Raw genomic sequence first — 21,460 nt, forward strand, 5'->3', positions numbered from 1 at the left:
CCACACATCCTTAAGATCATTCAACAGACTCCGGGATAAGAAGGCTCAACTAATCGAGTCTCTCACCTTTCTGAAGAGATGCCGCGACTCTAAGGTAATACCAACCGCATTTACACTAACCTCTGCTGTTGCAACTTCTCTCAATGCAAAACGAATTCTAGCTAGAACTAGCTTCGCTCTTATCTCGTAAAAAATCAGACTTACACGCACCGAACTCGATCAGTTAGACAAGACACTCTACAAATGGATGTCTTAATTAAAAGGAGGCATTATGGTTCAATGAGCCACTCTGTCTACAGGAAAGCTACCCTTACAGATGCTTACTTGAAACCGGATTCCCACCACCATCCATCCCAGAAGAACTCCCTCATCAAGACTCTATACCATAGAGCCCAATGCATTTCCGACCAGGAACACATTACCAGTGAACTCAAGCACGTACACCAGGCTCTCAGGGCTAATGGTTACTCCGACTACACAATCCGCAAAGCCATCACTCCAGTCATGAAGAAGGATCCTCTTGTGGAGCCACTCAAAACCATCACCTTACCCTACATTGCAGGGGTCACTAAAAAGATATCCAAATCCTGAATAAACACAAGATCCAGGTCCGATTCAACACAGTACATACAATCCGTGATCTAGTTCCATCTGTAAAAGATGCTGTTCCAGACATACAGTACCCGGGTGTTTACAAACTAAAGTGCCTCTGTGGTAGTAGCTACATTGGAGAAACCAAACGACATATCTCGGACCGCATCCGCGAACATAAAGCAGACTTGAAACACGGTAGAACGAACTCCTCTGCCGTGGCAGATCACTGTTATAATTCAGTGGGCTCACATGACATTGACTTCTCCAAGACGGAGGTTCTTTGCAAACCAACCGGCTACCATGAGAGATTCGTTCATGAGGCCATTCACATATACAAGCACAGAGACAATTTCAACCGAGAAGATGGATTCTGGCTTAGTAACCAATGGAAAGATGTTTTAAACCATTTCTGTTCTTAATTAATTGTATTTTACGATGACCTTCAGACCGCAGCTCTTTCGCCAGCATTGACTCTTAATACCTCTCACACCACGGTTAATGGTATGGTTTACAACATGGAGTATAATAGCGCCTCGCAGCTGTCTCTCTCCCCCTCCTCTGTTCCGACCATGGATGAACTCGTCCGTCCGAACGGGGCCCGTAGCTATCCGTGTTGCTAAAGTTGAGGGTAAGAATCCACCAATTTTTTCGCCATATAGCATTGTGATATATAACGACTTATTGTTGGTAGCTTAGCTGATTGGAGAATATAGAGTTTATTGATAACATTAAGGTAATTTATATTTTAGTTTTTTATTGGTTCACTATATAGTATTCATTATATATTGTATTGTGTACCCAGTTACTGTGAATAGCTCAGATGTGTAGGCCTTGACTTCAACATAGCCATTTCTGTGACCAGTCACTAGCTAATCACTCAGTTATTTCAATGCTAAATTCGCCTTGTTATTTCAATGCTAAATTCTCCTGTTTGATTTGTACTAGGTGCCTCGGTGAATGTGTATGCTCTGACTTTAACATAGCTATTTCTGTGACCAGTTACAAGCTAATCACTCAGCTATTTCAATGCTAAATTCTATGCTAATTCCTTTGTCAAGGGGTGCCTCTGCGGATGTGTATGCTTTAACTTAGCTATTTCAATGCTAAATTCTATGCATACTTCCTTTGTCAAGGGGTGCCTCTGCGGATGTGTATGCTTTAACTTTAACATAGCCATTTTTGTGACCAGTCACAAGCTAATCACTCAGCCATTTCAATGCTAAATTATATGCTAATTCCTTTGTCAAGGCGCTTTGTTTCCTCTCACACAGCTTAAAGGTCGTGATCTGAGCGTGGTTTTTTCACTCCAGCGCTGTCCTACCAGACAGTCTCGTCCCTTCACCTGATGAAGGCCGCTTGTGTTGTGGCCGAAACGTCGTGAGAATATTATTGTGTTATTTTATTTTATCAATTTATTATTTTATTCTCATTCTACGTGACTTTACCGAAAGAACCAAAGAAGAGGCCCAGCACTCTTTCAGATAAACGTCCCTGGTGTTGGCCGTGAGCAGGAATCAAGCTTGTGTCACCGGGTTTGTAGCGCAGCGCGCTTATCCACTGCGTCACTGGCTCTCCATTAGCGGTGGCGGTGTACGCTAACTCTCACACAGCAGAACCGGTGGGGAACGTACACATTGACTCACTCGTACAACAACAGCCGCCATTCGCCAGAGGTCACCACCGCCCAGTGGTGACATCACCACTGGGCAGTACCAGGCTAAGTGCATGTTGAGGCTACGTGAAGCCTCAAAAGTTTGCTACTGGCAGGAGATCACGGAACAGACCCAAGGGTGTTATGAGTAGACTGGCTGTGATTACTGGAAGATGTGCCACCTGTGCTGCCTACTGTGCCAACTTTCTGCGTTATAGCCACTCAGAACTGTGCTCGTTTTGAGTATCTCTCCTCTACCCTCCATTGTTGTTGGAAGATGACTTGTGCTCCGGACATCAACGATGGCCCTTGTTTACTCTGTAGCTGAGTGCTCTGCACCAGTATGAACCAGATTTAGTCACACTCGCCCTGTTGATGTCCAAATTAATACTGCAATGTGGGGTGTATCACTGGAATTCTCAAGTCGACCCAACACCCTGGCTGCCCGTGCCGTAACCCTCCAGGAAGTACCTGCGAATCGAGGAAAACAGTCGTTTTCCCATTGATCAGAGCCTCAATAACATCCCTCACCATCGCTTGAAGTCACGCAATACATTTTGGACCCATGCGCTTAACCTTCAACAGTGAAGCTTGGAGAGCTGAGTGGAGTTGAAAAAAAACCTCAATAACAAACACCTGGTTGTGAAAGACACAATGCAGAAGATTCCTCGGTTTGATCAACCATGAAGCTCATGATCCACCCTTAACTGCATCTGCTGCACAAACCATGGTATTAGATGCAGATACCTGAGGCACAAATGGAAACTTAAAAACTCTCCAGTCATCCAGAAGAGACCGTATTTGTGCCCGATCCCCAAATACAAAGGAGACGTCACCGCGGTTATCTGGCTTGGCCACCAGAATGTGAAATTGTAGTTGTTGCTCTGCATCTACATCAGCCATACGAAAGAAGGTGGCTACCTCCAACTGCCCAGCAGCGTCCTTCATGAGCCCCCCCCCCCTACAGAGGCCGATCTTGACACCGCTGGTACCAGTTTCGGCAAGGCTACTCAGCTCCACATCCTCCCATACCACATCAGCCCATCTCTTCTCCAGCCCGTGCCGCACCCGTTTAGCCCCCTGTCTGCTCGAACAGAAGCTGCTTGCGTATGCGGTCGCTGGGCATGTGGGCTACATGACTCAGCCAACGCAGCCTTGCCTGCCGGAGGAGTTCAATGATGGGAATGTGTCCAGATATTTCAAGGATGTGTAAGCTCCTCACACTAGCCAGCCTGGTTGAACCGAGGATGGATCGCAGACAGGTCAACCTGAATGTTTCAAACCGGCACAGATGTTCTTTCAGAGTGGCCCACCTGAAGGTTCACACTCTACAGAACAGGCGGAGAACGTGCACACTCCACACATAAAGGCGCCTCGAGTAGGAAACAGGAAATGGGCTTAGAACGTGTGGCTCCTGGTTCCAGCGCTATGACATTTACAGACTTACCTGGTTTTCAAACGACGACCACACAGATAAAGATATTGACCATATACTCATTAACTCCAGATGGAAAGCTCTACAAAATTGCACAGTTTACCGGAGTTTGGAATCGACACAAATCATCGCCCGTTATCGCAACCATCGGTATCAGACTCAAACGATTCCTCAGCAAGAAATCACCCTAATACAACATAACAAAAACTCTCAGACCTGGCATTCGAACAGAAATTCACGGTCGATATTAACAACCGATTTTCCACCTTATCCAACGAAAAGCTGACAGATTGGAACCATTTTCAAGAGTCTGTCAACGACGTGGCCAATACCTGCCTTGGAACTCGTAACAATATCAAAAAAGAGTGGATCAGTGACGAGACACGGAGCCTAATTGACAGGAAACAACAAAGCACAATTAGCAGGGTCTGCCCAAGACTACAAGGACCTGAGAAGGTAATGCAAGAACCAGATTCAGGGTGACCGTCAGAGGTGGGCAGAGAAGAAAGCTGCAGCAGCGGAGCAAGAACTTGCTCAGGGTCAATTCAAGGATGCCTTTGCAAACTTCAGGCAGCTCCGGGGAACTCATTTCGCGGTTTCCTGCCCGATCATGGACTGCAGCGGCCTCCTGGTAAGTGATAGGAGGCAGAAACTAGCACGCTGGAAATGATTCTACTCTCAGCTGCTGAATCACCCTGATATTCCCCCTCTGAAAAACGTTTACAGGCTGCTGCAGCAACAGCAACGAAGATCGCACGATCTCTTGCTCTGAGCCATCTTAGGAAGAAGAAGTGATGGCTGCTCTCAGAAAAAAATGAAAAATAGCAGAAAACCTGAAATTTGCAACCTCTCGGCAGAAGTGTTGAAGTCCGGAGGCCCAGCTGTCATCAAATGGTCAATAAGGCTCTTCCAGCACACGTCGAAGACGGGCTCGGGACCAGCAGAATGGAAGAAAGGCATCATCCTGCCTTTTTACAAGGGCAAACTGAGTAGACATTAGTGGAATAATTATCGTGCCATCACTCTACTCTCCTGCCCCGCCACAATTTTGCCGGCAAGAACCAAAAATAGACGTTTAGAAGTGCCTATGTAGACCTCAAGGCTGCTTTCGACTCTGTCAACCGCAAAGCTTTTTGGCATTGGTTTACCACAGAAGATCGTGAATCTGATGAAGAAACTCTACACAGATGTGATTAGTTGCATTCGTGTAGACGAAGAGTTGTCCGAGTGGTTGAGCATCCAAAGTGGAGGAAGGCAAGGCTGCAAATATTGCCCCGAACGTTTTACTTGTCCCACTGCACGGTCCACAAAGGCCTGCTGGGAGTAACCCTCGGCAATTAGGTGTTCACCGACCTGGACTATGCAGACGACGTTGCCTTGCTAACTGAAATGCTTGAAGTTTTCCTCCGAGCCCTGGAGATCATGCATAGTGAAGCCTTCCCATTTGGCCTGGAAATGAATTGGGCTAAAACAAAAATACAGACCACTGATGAGCAGCGGCTGCACAATGCAACACACTGGAAGCAGCGATGTATAAATTAAAAGGCGAATCTCAATGGCAGACGAGATGCATGAAAAAAACTCGACAGACACATCTGGTGCTCCAGTATTACAACAGCAACAAAGATTCGCCTATACAATGCGTACATCCTTCCCATACTACTGTTAGCTGGATGCCTTCGACCAGTGGTGCCGATGGACGGATACTCCGCATCCACTTCAGTGAACACATGGTCAATGCCGTGGTCCGCCTTAGCACGGGATGCCCGGCAACGCATGAAACAGAGCCAGAAGACTTGAGGCGTTTAGGACACGTTGCCCGGGCAGACGCATCGACAGATCACGCCGGAGCCCTGCGCACGATCGTCGAGGGCCCACCGCGGGACCGGAGACGCCCCCGGGGCAGACCACGGCTGACGTGGACACGCACAATCGAGGCCGATCTTCGACACCACGGCCTTGGCTTGCGCTCAGCGTGGCGGCTAGCGCAAGATACGATTGCCTGGTGGTAGCCAGTGGGGACTGGTACGCCCCGAGGGGCACGCACATGATGATGATCACTCGTCGAGGGTCGGCGACTCTGAGCCACCATGACCACAGACCCGTCGGGCATTGAAACCGAGTACATCACTGTACTGTATTTTTTTTCCCATTCTACACAGGTAAATAGCACATAGCGTACACATTCATAGTCTAATTTAGATTTGATTAGCTCAGATAATCGGGTTTTAAATGGGAAAAAAGACGCGATCCACAGGAGTGCGATTGTGACCATGCAACCCGAGAACCACTGGTCTATGGACGATGTCAGTCTATGGGCAATGTGAGTCTATGGGAAATTTGAGTTTATGTGCAATGTGAGTTCATGGATAATGTGAGTCAATGGGCAATGTGAGTCTATGGGCAATGTTAGTCTTTGAGCAATGTTAGTCTATGGACAATGTGAGTCTATGGGCAATAATAATAGGTTTTTACCCTTTTATCTGGCACCAAAACTGACACCTTTATACAAGGGATCATGTTTGCAATAACCACAACACAAGCAGCCAAAATGCAAACAAAAAGAGACAACTCTGATAATGATATGCACTGTCCTTGAAATTGATTGGTCCACACCCGAGACGGCTTTTCTTAGAGCCTAGTCTCCACTGGTGTTGGACCAGATGATGCCAAAAGGCGTACAACTTAGATAAAAGGGTAAAAATCTATTACTACATCTTGCTACTGGCAAAGGAGGTCTCATATTGTAAATGCTTACCCCTAGCTCTCAATACTCTGATAGTGCGCTGTTTTTGAGTTGTACGCCTTTTGGCGTCATCTGGTCCAACACCAGTGGAGACTAGGCTCTAAGAAAAGCCATCTCGGGTGTGGACCAATCAATTTCAAGGACAGTGCATATTATTATCAGAGTTGTCTCTTTTTGTTTGCATTTTGACTGCTTGTGTTGTAGTTATTGCAAACATGATGCCTTGTATAAAGCAGTCAGTTTTGGTGCTAGATAAAAGGGTAAAAACCTATTACTATATCTTGCTACTGGCAAAGGAGGTCTCATAGTGTCTATGGGCAATGCTAGTCTATGGAGAATGTTAGTATATGGGCAATAAGAGTCTACGGACAATGTCAGTCTATGGGCAATGTTAGTCTATGGGTAATGTGAGTCTATGGGTAATGTGAGACTATTGGCAATGTTGATATATGGGCAATGTTAGTCTATAGGCAATGGAAGTTTAAGTGCAATATTAGTCTATGGGCAATATAAGTCTATGGGTAATGGAAGTCTAAGGGCAATGTTAGTCTATGGGTAATGTTAGTATATGGGCAATATAAGTCTATGGGTAATGGAAGTCTAAGGGCAATGTAAGTCTATGGGCAATGTAAGTCTATGTGAGTATATGGGCAATGTGAGTCTGTGCATTGTTAGTCTATGGGCAATGAAAGTCTATGGGCAATTTTGGTCTATGGGAAATGTGAGTCTATGGGTAATGGAAGTTTAAGTGCAATGTTAGTGTATGGGCAATGTCAGTCTATGAGCAATGTAAGTCTCTGGATAATGGAAGAAGAGCAATGTTAGTGTATGGGCAATGTAAGTATAGGGTCAATAGAATTCTAAGGGCAATGTTAGTCTATGGGCAATGTGAGTGTATGGGCAATATTAGTCGATGGGCAATGTAAGTCTATGGGCAGTGTGAGTCTATAGACCATATAATAAATCACTGTAGTGTGTTTAATACGTGGATTTTCACGACTAATATCTATGAGGGATATTTTTTGGGTTATTAGTAAGCCAATTAGTAAGGTTTGTCACGTTAACAAAACCCACAATATTTACAATTCGTGTAGCCATTACGTTTTGTCGGTATTTACAACAACAACCAGGCTCATTAGACGACAGCCAGAGTTGTGGAGAATTCCTCCCTCCTGGTTCAGTCTTAAATAGACTGGAGGTAAATGTGAGCCAGAGGCGGGGGAGGGGGGTTAATATATTCATATAAACTACAATGGATATCGATTTGTGGTTGGGTTATTCACAGTTAAGCAACATGTATGTACATTATGGATGTACATTATTCATGTATGTACGTTATGTATGCACATGACACGTGTACATTCTGTTGAGATTTTATGGTTTTCGACTTCACTGTTTTTGGTTCCATGGGAGAAAATGGATCGCGTTTCGCCCACCTAGGATTGAGCACAGCTGGCTGCTGTACGGCACATGCATCACACTTTAACGAAAACGAAAGCCAAAAAGGACACACACACAGAGGGGCAAAGCACGACTCCGCTTTCTTGGCTCAACTTTTAATCGATCCGCTACCGACGCGACGTTGTCACGACGTTCGCTCACGAGCACCTCCGGCTAGAATTTCTCAGCTCCTTGACGGCAGCCGGCTCCCCCGGACACCTCTTGGTGTCGGAACGACTGCAGCCAGCAGGAGGGACGGAGGGAATGATGAACGAGGTGCTTCGGAATCGTCGTCGTGAACATTGACCGCGATGACCTCTTGACCCTCGCGGTGCCTCAGTGGAACATGATCACCTGCGAGTCGTCGGCACGCACCGTGTACGTGTCCATCACCTGGGCAGGGCGCGGCGGTGAAGGGGGGTGGGGGGGGGGGCACGGTAATAATTATTCACAGTTCAGTGCGTTTGGCATTGTCACTCTTCGTAATTACTGAGTGCGCGAGGCGTCGGCGCGATGGCTCTTAACAGCAGCGCGTGGGGCGAAGGAAGGCGCCGCTGTGTTTCACGCCAGGCACGCTGCCTGCGGTGGTTTTGCAGGAGGGGAGGAGGGGGGGGGCGATGTTGCTGCTGCTGCGCATGATCCCAATCGAGTAATCTGCAATGTTTAAAATTTCAAATTTAGATCGAGGCACCCAGCAGAGAACGGGCCTGCGGACTTGTTACGTACGACGTCGCGGGATCATCAGTGACGTCCATTGCTGTGAGTGTAGCAGTCGGTGCGGAATCGTGTTTGTAATCACAAGGGCGGCCGGCCAGATTTGTACGTATGGACGTCCGATCTTCTTTCCCACCGTACGTAGCCAAACATAGCTAATCAAAGGCGCGATTTGAACCACTCTCCCGAATGAGATGCTACTGCACATGTTTTCTCGGTTGTCATCATCTTGCTTTTACAATGGGCCGGGCGGTGACCCGGCTTCACGGTGGTGTGATTTGCCAGAGGTTCACGGTTCGAATCCTGGAAGCTGCCCCGGTTAATGCTGGGTATTATCTCAAAATAATGAATCGTCTTCTCTATCATTAAAGATCCACTGACCACAATTCAAAACGAGCAGGCCATTGTGTGCCAGCGTCACAGCGCAAATTTGGCGAAATTTGAAAATGGCATCGTAGATCACTTAATTGGGATTCGACAAAGACAAAAAGATCCCCCGTATGGTCTTAATAGACTGTTGGGGAAAGTACTGTTAGCAAGCACCTATGAATCTTAGCACGCCACACGAGGGGGTGGGTGGGTGGCTAGCGCCAATCCTGGCATCTTTGCACACCGCACCAGGCACTCATTTGAGGCTGAGTCCACCTAGGGGAGGCCCAGAACGGGTTCAGATAAGCGTCACTGCTGTTGGCCGTGAGCGTATGCACAACAACAACAACAACCCATTATCGCTGTTACGCTGCGATTAAGTTCAGCTATGCAGAGAATGTGATCGGATAGAACTGATGGAGGTGGGGGGGGGGGTGGCGGTGGGGGAGAGAATCAGGAGGATCGCTCACGTCGGCGATCCAGTCGACGAAAGCGGAGACGCGGGTGAACACGGTGGGCTTGTAGATGGAGTTGCAGCCCAGGCCCGAGCCAAAGCTCACGATGCCGTGGACGGCCCACGAGCCGTCTTCACTCACGCAGTTCAGGGGGCCCCCGGAGTCGCCCTGCGGCGGGTCGGGGGGGGGGGGGGTGGGGGGCAGTGGGGAGAATGGGGGAGGGGTGTGGTGCAGAGTCAAAGTGTAAATGCGGTTTTCACCGGGTGCTCTTTAACAAACAAACAAATTAGCTGACATCTTTGAAATTGAGAGAGGACTGCAGAGCTCGGGCACTTGCTGGTGGCACCGGTTCACCGCCTGGCCGGTGACTTTTCCAGCTCGCTTGTGGTTCTTCGGCGATCGCGACACATTTGAGGCAGAGTCAATCTCGGTGGAGGTCCGGTCGTGAGCTGGGAATCGAATTCGGGTCACCGGGTTCGTAGTGCAGTGCGCTAACTGCCACATTACCACTCCACATACAAATATGACAAAGCTCTCTCGTGTAGCCTTAACAGACTGTTGGGACAAGTGCTGTTAGCGAGCACCTATGAAGGTCGGCACGGCACACGAGGGGGTGGGTGGCCAGCACCACGCCCGGGCCGCCTTTGTCTCCCCAGTGGCGATGTTTACACACCGCATCAGGTACTCATTTGAGGCTGAGTCGATCTCGGGGAGGCCCAGTTACGGGTTCAGACATTCGTCACTGGTGTTGACCGTGAGCAGGACTCGAACCCGGGTTACCGGGTTCGTAGCGCAGTGCGTTGACTGCTACACCACCGCTCTCCACAAATACACACACGCGCACGCACACACACGCACGCACACACACACGCACACACACGCACGCACGCACACACACGCACACACACACACGCACACACACACACGCGCACACACACACACACGCGCACGCACACACACGCACGCACACACACACGCGCACACGTATACACGCACACACACGCACGCACACACGCGCGCACACACACGCACGCACGCACACACACGCACACACACACACGCACACACACACACGCGCACACACGCACGCACACACGCGCACACGTACACACACACACGCGCACACACACGCGCAGGTGACAGCGCCGTGCGTCCCCGTACGTTGCAGCCGGAGTCGTAGCCATCCCCGCCGGCGCAGACCATCGTTTCGCGGACGTTGAACCACCACCACGAGGGCTTGCTGCAGGTCTCGTAGTCCACCACGGGCAGGTTCGCCTGCTGCAGCGCGTCCGGGAGGTCCCCCCCGGCTACGGCGGACAGAGCGAGAGGGAGACAGAGAGAGAGAGGAGCGGAGAAGAAGGGCACCCGGAGACGGACGGACACAGGTGAGATGATGATGGTGGTGGTGGTGTGGCAGAACTAGGGAGACGGAGGGAGTGTTAAAGTGTGGTTGTGTTAGGGAAGTGGGTGGGTGGGTGGGCGAGTGATCGGCTAAGTGAGTGATTTGGTGGGTGAACGTGTGGTTGGGTGAGTGAATGGTTAACTGAGTGATTCGGTGGGTGAGTGTGTGAGTGAGTTAAGTGAGTGATTTGGTGGGTGAGTGTGAGTGAATTAAGTGAGTGACCCGGTGGGTGGGTGAGTGTGTGAGTGAGTTAAGTGAGTGATTTGGTGGGTGAGTGTGTGAGTGAGTTAAGTGAGTGATTCGGTGGGTGAGTGTGTGAGTGAGTTAAGTGAGTGACCCGGTGGGTGAGTGTGTGAGTGAGTTAAGTGAGTGATTCGGTGGGTGAGTGTGTGAGTGAGTTAAGTGAGTGATTCGGCGGGTGAGTGTGTGAGTGAGTTAAGTGAGTGACCCGGTGGGTGAGTGAGTGGTTGGGTGATCGTGTGAGTGGGTGGCTGTTTTGATTTAGTGAACGATTTGGTGAGCGATCGGTTGGGTGAGCGAGCGCGTCTCCTCACTGACGAGACGGCCCCAGCCCGTGATGTAGCAGGGGAAGTCGTGGGGCAGCACCAGCCCAGCGGGGGGCAGGCAGGCCGCCTTGATCGTGGCAGCCAGGGCCACGGGCTGTGCCAGACGGATCAGCGCGATGTCATTCCTGCGTGCGAGACGCAGCCGTGGCACGGGAGGCGAGGCAACGTCAAGCATTGTCGTCGTCGACCGTGCTCAATCCACTGCTGGACGAGGTCCTCCCCCAAGACATCGCCACCTCCCACAGTCCTGCGGTGTAACAATCTGCGCACGAGGTCATGTCGCGCCTTCCCAAGGTTCCGTGCTCCGGACCGTCTGACACGCGGCTGAATGTTCGGTGAATTTACGTGATACTTATTCATCCACTTGATCAGCCAGGAAAGTGTCACCAAGCCCCGAGGAGACTCCTTTACAGGCGTCAGGGAGTGAGCGAGTGAGGAGAACAATTGAATATGTGAACGAGCGAGCGAGTGCGTGAGCGATCGAGTCAGTGAGCGAGCGAATGCGTGAGTGAGCGAGTGAGACATCCAGTCAGTGAGTGAGCGAGCGATCGAGTCAGTAAGCGAGTGAGACATCGAGTCAGTGAGCGAGTGAGTGAGCGAGTGAGACATCCAGTCAGTGAGTGAGCGAGCGATCGAGTCAGTAAGCGAGTGAGTCATCGAGTCAGTGAGCAAGTGAGTGAGCGAATGATACATCCAGTCAGTGAGTGAGCGAGCGATCGAGTTAGTGAGCGAGTGAGACATCGAGTCAGTGAGCGAGTGAGTGAGCGAGTGAGACATCCAGTCAGTGAGTGAGCGAGCGATCGAGTTAGTGAGCGAGTGAGACAGCGAGTCAGTGAGCGAGTGAGTGAGCGAGCGAGCGAGTGAGGCAGTGAGCGAGTGAGACATCGAGTCAGTGAGTAAGTGAGCGCGCGAGACAGCGAGTCAGTGAGTGAGCGAGCGATCGAGTCAGTAAGCGAGTGAGACATCGAGTCAGTGAGTGAGCGAGCGATCGAGTTAGTGAGCCAGTGAGTCAGTGAGTGAGTGAGCGAGCGAGTCAGTGAGTGAGCGAGCGATCGAGTCAGTAAGCGAGTGAGACATCAAGTCAGTGAGCGAGTGAGTGAGTGAGCGAGTGAGGCATCGAGTCAGTGAGTGAGCGAGCGATCGAGTTAGTGAGTGAGCGAGCGATCGAGTTAGTGAGCGAGTGAGTGAGACAGCGAGTAAGTGAGTGAGTCAGTGAGCGAGTGAGTGAGCGGGCGAGTGAGCGAGCGAGTCTGGCGACTAACCCGCCCTGCACGTTGTTCCCGTTCCAGCCGCTGTGGACGAGGATGGCCGCCACGTCCACCTGCACCTCGCCCCCCTCGGCCACGCTCAGCAGGTGCTCGCCCAGCGCCACGCGGTACGTGCGCGAGCTGCCACGCACGTGACACACAGACAAAGGTCACCCGGGTAGCCTTCACGGACTGTCGGGGAGACTACTCGCTAACAGCACCTATGAAGGCCGGCGCGGCACACGAGCGGGGTGGGTGGCCAGCACGGCGCCGGACCGCCTTTGTCTTCCCAGCGACGATGTTTACTCATTTGAGGCTGAGTCGACCTAGGGGAGGCCCGGGACAGGTTTAGTTCGTCACTGGTGATGGCCGTGAGCGGGAATCCAACTCGGGTGGCCGGGTTCGTAGTGCGGCGCGCTAACCGCTAGAACAACCGCCAATCGCCACTAAGTAGCGGGGACGTCATCACGGCGCTTGTGCCAGGCTAGGTGCATGTTACGGCCACGCTGCACTACTGCAGTCACACGCAGAGGCAAAGGCCACCCGGGTAGCCTTCAACAGATGCGTTGGGGCAAGTGCTGTCAGCGAGTGGCACCTCCTATGCAGACCGTGGCACGGCACACTGATGACGAGGGGGTGGGGTGGGCAGTGCCACCCCTACCCGGCCGCCTTTGTCTCCCCGGTGGCGATGATTACACCCCGCACCAGGAACTCATTTCGAAGGCTGAATCAACGCAGGCGCTGCTCTTGTTGGTGACATGATGGCCCCTCGTGATGTTGGTGAGATGATGGCCCCTCGTGATGTTGATGAGATGATGGCTCCTCGTGATGTTGGTGAGATGATGGCCCCTCGTGATGTTGATGAGATGATGGCTCCTCGTGATGTTGGTGAGATGATGGCCCCTCGTGATGTTGGTGAGATGATGGCTCCTCGTGATGTTGGTGAGATGATGGCTCCTCGTGATGTTGATGAGATGATGGCTCCTCGTGATGTTGGTGAGATGCTGCTGCTAGAGATGTTGGTGAGATGATGGCTCCTCGTGACGTTGATGAGATGGTGGCCCCTCGTGACGTTGATGAGATGATGGCTCCTCGTGATGTTGGTGAGATGATGGCTCCTCGTGATGTTGGTGAGATGATGGCTCCGCGTGATGTTGGTGAGATGATGGCTCCTCGTGACGTTGATGAGATGATGGCCCTTCGTGATGTTAATGAGATGACGGCTCCTCGTGATGTTGGTGAGATGATGGCCCCTCGTGATGTTGGTGAGATGATGGCTCCTCGTGATATTAGTGAGATGATGGCCCCTCGTGATGTTAGTGAGATGATGGCTCCTCGTGATGTTGGTGAGATGATGGCTCCTCGTGATGTTGGTGAGATGATGGCTCCTCGTGACGTTGATGAGATGATGGCCCCTCGTGATGTTGGTGAGATGATGGCTCCTCGTGATGTTGGTGAGATGATGGCTCCTCGTGATGTTGATGAGATGATGGCTCCTCGTGATGTTGGTGAGATGATGGCTCCTCGTGATGTTGATGAGATGATGGCTCCTCGTGATGTTGGTGAGATGATGGCTCCTGGTGATGTTAGTGAGATGATGGCTCCTCGTGATGTTGATGAGATGATGGCTCCTCGTGATGTTGGTGAGATGATGGCTCCTGGTGATGTTAGTGAGATGATGGCTCCTCGTGATGTTGATGAGATGATGGCTCCTCGTGATGTTGGTGAGATGATGGCTCCTCGTGATGTTGGTGAGATGATGGCTCCTCGTGATGTTAGCGAGATGATGGCTCCTCGTGATGTTGATGAGATGATGGCTCCTCGTGATGTTGGTGAGATGCTGCTGCTAGAGATGTTGGTGAGATGATGGCTCCTCGTGACGTTGATGAGATGATGGCCCTTCGTGATGTTGATGAGATGACGGCTCCTCGTGATGTTGGTGAGATGATGGCTCCTCGTGATGTTGGTGAGATGATGGCTCCTCGTGATATTAGTGAGATGATGGCCCCTCGTGATGTTGGTGAGATGATGGCTCCTCGTGATGTTGGTGAGATGATGGCCCCTCGTGATGTTGGTGAGATGATGGCTCCTCGTGTTGTTGGTGAGATGATGGCTCCTCGTGATGTTGGTGAGATGATGGCTCCTCGTAATGTTGATGAGATGATGGCTCCTCGTGATGTTGGTGAGATGATGGCTCCTCGTGATGTTAGTGAGATGATGGCTCCTCGTTATGTTGGTGAGATGATGGCCCCTCGTGATGTTAGTGAGATGATGGCCCCTCATGATGCTGGTGAGATGATGGCTCCTCGTGATGTTGGTGAGATGATGGCTCCTCGTGATATTGATGAGATGATGGCTCCTCGTGATGTTGGTGAGATGATGGCTCCTCGTGATGTTCGTGAGATGATGGCTCCTCGTGATGTTGGTGAGATGATGGCTCCTGGTGATGTTGGTGAGATGATGGCTCCTCGTGACGTTGGTGAGATGATGGCTCCTCGTGATGTTCGTGAGATGATGGCTCCTCGTGATGTTGGTGAGATGATGGCTCCTGGTGATGTTGGTGAGATGATGGCTCCTCGTGATGTTATTGAGATGATGGCTCCTCGTGATGCTGGTGAGATGATGGCTCCTCGTGATGTTGGTGAGATGATGGCTCCTCGTGATGTTGGTGAGATGATGGCTCCTGGTGATGTTAGTGAGATGATGGCCCCTCGTGATGTTGATGAGATGATGGCTCCTCGTGACGTTAGTGAGATGATGGCCCCTCGTGATGTTGGTGAGATGATGGCTCCTGGTGATGTTAGTGAGATGATGGCCCCTCGTGATGTTGATGAGATGATGGCTCCTCGTGATGTTGATGAGATGATGGCTCCTCGTGATGTTGGTAAGATGATGGCTCCTCGTGACGTTAGTGAGATGATGGCCCCTCGTGATGTTGATGAGATGATGGCTCCTCGTGATGTGGTGAGATGATGGCTCCTCGTGATGTTGATGAGATGATGGCTCCTCGTGATGTTTAGTGAGGTGCTGCTGCTAGAGATGTTGGTGGTGGTGGTGATGATGAGGTGGCAATGATGATGAGGTGGTGGTAATGATGAGGTGGTGGTAAAGATGATGTGGTGGTGATGATGAGGTGGTGATGATGATGAGGTGGTGGTGATGATGAGGTGGTGGTGATGATTAGGTGGTGGTGGTGGAACTCACGAGATGCAGTGGGCCGCCGTGAGCACCCACTGGGGGTCGATCAGGGTCCCACCGCACGTGTGGTACCAGGACCCGCTAGACAGGTACTGCAGGGAGATCTACAGCAGCCACAACCACAACAAACCACGTCAACCACGACCACCACAACCCCATTAACCACAACAACCACATCAACCACAACTGTAATCTCATCAAAGTACACCAACAAAACACAACCACAACAACCACAACTACATCAACCACGTCCACATCAACCACTACAACCGTAATCTCATCAACCACAACAACAACAGACGACCACAGCCACCAACACAAGCGCCACCATAACACGAGAATGGCAGCGGTTACTCTCGGCACGATTGTCGCGACGCCGTCTTCCTGCCCCTGAGCGGCTGGGGCCGCTGTCTCGGCTGGGGCCGCTCCCTCGGCCGGCACGGCCTGGCGGTGACCGCAGTCACCGCTTGCTGTTGTGGAGGTTCACGGTTCGAATTCCAAGCGGCCGCCCCGGTTAATACCCCCGTGTCTTTGTGTAAACTGCGGTACTACTACTACTAGTATGCTCGCGGTCGACGTTAAAGATGCCGTGACGCCGGCACGCACCAGCAGTGTAGCGTGCCGGCGTTATGGTCCCCAATTTGCCAAATGTAACAAAAATTACCCTTGGCAAATCATTCAAATTGGAATCTACACAAGCAGCAGCAACAGCAGCAGCAGCCGCAGCCACAGCAGCAGCAAGTTATGCTTAGCAGGACCCTCCTGAAGATGAGTCTTGAGACTCGCTGAGGCTTTGCCGGGTAAACAAGCGAAACCACCGTCATAACAACAACAATAACAATAAATCCATCTCATGCAGGTGTCAACTCTCTGTTACAGTTTAACACATCGTAGTAGTAGCAGTCGGGCTTTCGCCAGCAACATCCAGGCGACAACCCAAAATTGTGGAGAAATCCTCTCCCCCCATTGTTTCACTCCATTACCCCACCGCCCAACCCCCCCCGATCTCATGGAGAAGGGCGAGCGAGGAGTTTCACGGCGCCCGGACGGTGCTCGGATCGGCGAGCGCCACCGCTTGCGCCTATGCGATGGGCCGGCCGGATGGCCGGGCGGGTGCCGCTCGAGCCAACAACCCAGGACGCCACCCCGCGGGGCAGAGCGACCGCTCGCCGTCGTGTGCGGGTGGAGCGAGCCGCGGGTGAAGCGAGCCGCGGGTGGAGCGAGTCGCGGGTGGAGCGAGTCGCGGGTGGAGCGAGTCGCGGGTGGAACGAGCCACGGGTGGAGCGAGTCACGGGTGGAGCGAGCCGCGGGTGGAGCGAGTCGTGGGTGGAGCGAGTCGCGGGTGGAGCGAGTCGCGGGCAACGGCAGTTCGAGCGGTAACTTGGAGAGTGATCTGGTTTTCCGCGATCGGGATTGCTCGGGTGGGTGGGGGGGGGGGGTGGCGTGGAGCGGGCCCCTGGGATTGAGCGCAAATCCCCGCGAGGGTAAAACCCGGGGCTGTTCGCGTGGGGAGCCAGGACCGAGACACGAACCTGCCAGGGCCAACTGTTGGGTCTCGCCTCCACTCCATTGACCACGCGGCTCTCGATGGGGGGGTAGCTGGGCACCCCGCAGCCCTGGGCGGTCGCTGTGCAGAGACACGCGGGGGGGAGAGGTGGTTAGACATGGAGAGACGCATGGGGAGACACGGGGAGTCATGGGGCAACATGGGGGAGACACCAGGAGGTGGTTAGACATGGAGAGACGACACGCGGGGAGACGCGGGGGGACTAATAGGGAGACGCGATGAGACGTGGGCGGACACGGAGGGACACGAGGAGACACGGGGAAGACTTGTGTATATTGAGCCACTTTCTCTCCGTACGTAGCCAACCGCGCTAATTGGAGGTGCGGGGGAAGGACAACAAACTAAACAAAAAGCAGTTCTCTAGAGAAATTAGTTTGTCAATCTAGATGATGTAAAAGTGCATAGCTCCAGTGGCTTGCTAATATCGGAAGAGCGGCGTTCCAGACGGCCGCGGAAGCGCATCTGAAAGCGCTGCGCGATGCGGTGACCGCCGTCTTTTGTGGACATAGGAAGACACGAGGAGGAGACATGGGGAGGAGGGACGAGGGGACAGAGTTGGGGGGGAAGGGGGACACGGAGATAGAGACACGTGGAGACATGGGGAGGAGAGACGAGAGGACAGAGTGGGAGGGGGACATGGAGATAGAGACACGTGGAGACATGGGGAGGCTCGATGATTGAGTATCCTCGTGGTGATTATGACAACGGTCGTATTGGAATGCCTCAGTGGGCGTCAGTGCTCTCGTCTCTCTCACAGCACAATCCCAATTGAGTAATTCGCAGGTAACTTTTCAGCACTGGGATGTTTTGGCCAATAAAGTACCAGGTACGTTGTATGGGGGAGCTATTGGAGGAAAACCGGAGAACCCGAAGGAAATCCATAAAGAGCAGGGGGAGAACACACAACACACACACGAAACACACACACAGAACACACAACACACACAGAGAACACACACACAACACACAGAACACACAACACACATACAGAACACACAACACACACACAGATCTCACACACAACACACACACAGATCTCACACACAACACACAGAACACACAACACACACACATATCTCACACACAACATACACACAACACACACAGATCTCACACACAACACACACACAACACACACAGATCTCACACACAACACACAAAGAACACACAACACACACACAGATCTCACACACAACACACACAGAACACACAGAGATCTCACAAACAACACACACACAGAATACACAACACACACAAGAACACACGACACACACACAGATCTCACACATAACACACACACACAACACGCACAGATTTCACACCCAACACAACACACACAGATCTTACACAACACACACAGAACACAGGACACACACAGATCTCACACAGAACACACAACACACACAGATCTCACACACACACAGAACACACAACACACACAGAACACACAACACACACAGATCTCACACACACACAGAACACACAGCACACAACACACACATAACATACAACACACACAGAACACACACAGAACACACAACACACACAGAACATACAACACACACAGATCTCACACACACAGAACACACAACACACAGCACACAACACACACAGAACATACAACACACACAGAACACACAACACACACAGAACACACAACATACACAGAACACACAACACACACACGACACACACATATCTCACACACTACACACACAGAGCACACCACACACACACAGAACACACACACAACACACACACAGAACACACACACAACACACACACAGAACACACAACACACACAGATCTCATACACACAACACAGAACACACTACACACACAGATCTCACACACACAACACACAGATGTCACACTACACACACAGATCTCACACACACAACAAAGAACACACTACACACACAGATCTCACACACACACAACACAGAACACACGACACACACAGATCTCACACACACAACACACAGATGTCACACTACACACACAGATCTCACACACAACACAGAACACACGACACACACAGATCTCACACACACAACACACAGATGTCACACTACACACACAGATCTCACACACAACACAGAACACACTACACACACAGATCTCACACACACAACACAGAACACACTACACACACAGATCTCACACACACAACACACAGATGTCACACTACACATACAGATCTCACACACACAACACAGAACACACGACACACACAGATCTCACACACACAACACACAGATGTCACACTACACACACAGATCTCACACACACAACACAGAACACACGACACACACGACACACACAAATCTCACACACACACACGACACACACAAATCTCACACACACAACACAGAACACACTACACACACATCTCACACACACAACATAGAACACACGACACACACAGATCTCACACAACACACACAGAACACACAACACACAGAGAACACACGACACACACACAAATCTCACACACACAACACACAGATGTCACACAGAAAGGTGCCCAAGTCGGGGAAACGAACCCAGGCACAGGAGCTTTGCCACCGTGAATCGGATGATGATGACGACGGTGATTATGACGATGATGACAACGACGATGACAACTGTGATAACGACGATGGTGATGACGACGACGATGATGGTGACACCCACCCTGCACCAGGAGGATCACGGAGGCGATGAGGGCGAGCATCTTGTCCGAGTCTCGTCTCAAGTCGGCGAGTTCCTCCCCATCCAGGGCCTTCTTATAGAAGCTGGGAGACGAGGAGGAGAGAGGAGGTGGTTGTGACTCCACCCCTCGCCTGGCCCACCACCCCCAGTGCTAAAGCCCTTATCTGTCACCCATCCGTCAATAAACTGGGGCCGTACACCGCCGTTGATGACGCCAACGGTGATGGAGGTCGTGATGCTGACGGTGATGGAAGCTGGAGGGGACGACATTGTTGCTGCAGATGCTACTGCTGGTGATGAAAATGATGCTGCTGCTGCTGATGATGATGATAACGACGGTGATTTGACGTTATTTGTCGAAGCAGTTCACTCCGTGACACAGCTGCCACATTTCCCGGTGGTGAGAGGAGGAGTCCATGAACAACGTGTTACACATGCGTAAACGCCAAATAGCCTATTTCAAGGCACCAAGTCTGCATTAACCACACCTACTCGTGGAACAACAAAAAAACATGCAAACAAACATACTCTGTTCCTAATAGATGCATAGTCTTTGAAAGATGATTGACTTTGCACCAGAGACAACATTCTTTACGGCAGTCTCACTCACCAGTGTCAGACCAGAGAACGCCGGTAGGCGAACACTGCAAGGACATTGCAAGTATCACAACACGTGCGAGCTCGGGTCGAGCAGTTATATCTGTGGCACCTTTTTTGCCAGTATCAGAAAATGACGAAACAACAGAGAAAACACAAATTTTAGCGGGTTCTTACTGCAGCGGGTTTCTGCGTGGAGTGGGGTCCAGAGTGGAGTGGGATTGAACTGGTGATTATATATCGCAATTGTGCAGATGGGGTTGAATAATTTGCCACTTTCCTCGTCTTTATCTGCACTTATCAGGGGCCGTCCATGAATGACGTCAAGCACCTAGGGGGGGGGGAGGAGTCAGACATTTGTGACGATGTGTGACGAGGGGGGGGGAGAAATGTGACGTCACATCAAAATGCGCAACCTTAAATAAATATAGACAACACGTTCTACTTAATTAAATAGACTTTTTTTAAATAAATGTTTTCTCCTACAACATCAGAGTGCAGCGCCACATTAAATACGCACAATAATGACAATAGTTGAAAGCGATTTGAAGCATGTGTTATTTTCAAAATGGAAATGTGTTTTTTTGGGGGGGGGCAGAGCGTTGTGACGTCATTTGAGGGGGGGGTCTGATTTTTTGTGACGCTGTGTGAGGGAGGGGGGTCAAAAATCGTCCAAAATCGTGTGACGTCATTTATGGACGGCTCCTCAGCAGCTGACGTGCCGCTCTAACGGGGGGGAGGGGGGCACCAATGGCAGGTGGTTTAATACGAGACGGTTCCCTTAA

At 51.1% G+C, this 21,460-nt stretch overlaps 1 protein-coding gene across 1 annotated transcript; it reads right to left on the minus strand.

The window, feature by feature from the left end:
* Nucleotides 1-7,950: 7,950 nt before the first annotated feature.
* On the minus strand, nt 7,951-20,155 carry LOC116950567 (chymotrypsin-like elastase family member 2A). The gene is made up of 8 exons (XM_032968458.2): nt 20,061-20,155; nt 17,350-17,444; nt 15,824-15,921; nt 12,635-12,760; nt 11,361-11,497; nt 10,566-10,711; nt 9,420-9,572; nt 7,951-8,259 (listed from the first exon to the last, which is right to left on the minus strand). The coding sequence occupies exons 1-8, from the start codon at nt 20,098-20,100 to the stop codon at nt 8,203-8,205; spliced, it is 852 nt and encodes a 283-aa protein (XP_032824349.1). The 5' UTR covers nt 20,101-20,155; the 3' UTR covers nt 7,951-8,202.
* Between the last annotated feature and the right edge of the window lie 1,305 nt (nt 20,156-21,460).

The sequence above is a fragment of the Petromyzon marinus genome, chromosome 39 (genome assembly GCF_048934315.1).
Source record: "Petromyzon marinus isolate PM22_M1 ecotype Great Lakes invasive population chromosome 39, UKy_Petmar_22M1.pri1.0, whole genome shotgun sequence".
NCBI classification, from domain to species: domain Eukaryota; kingdom Metazoa; phylum Chordata; class Hyperoartia; order Petromyzontiformes; family Petromyzontidae; genus Petromyzon; species Petromyzon marinus.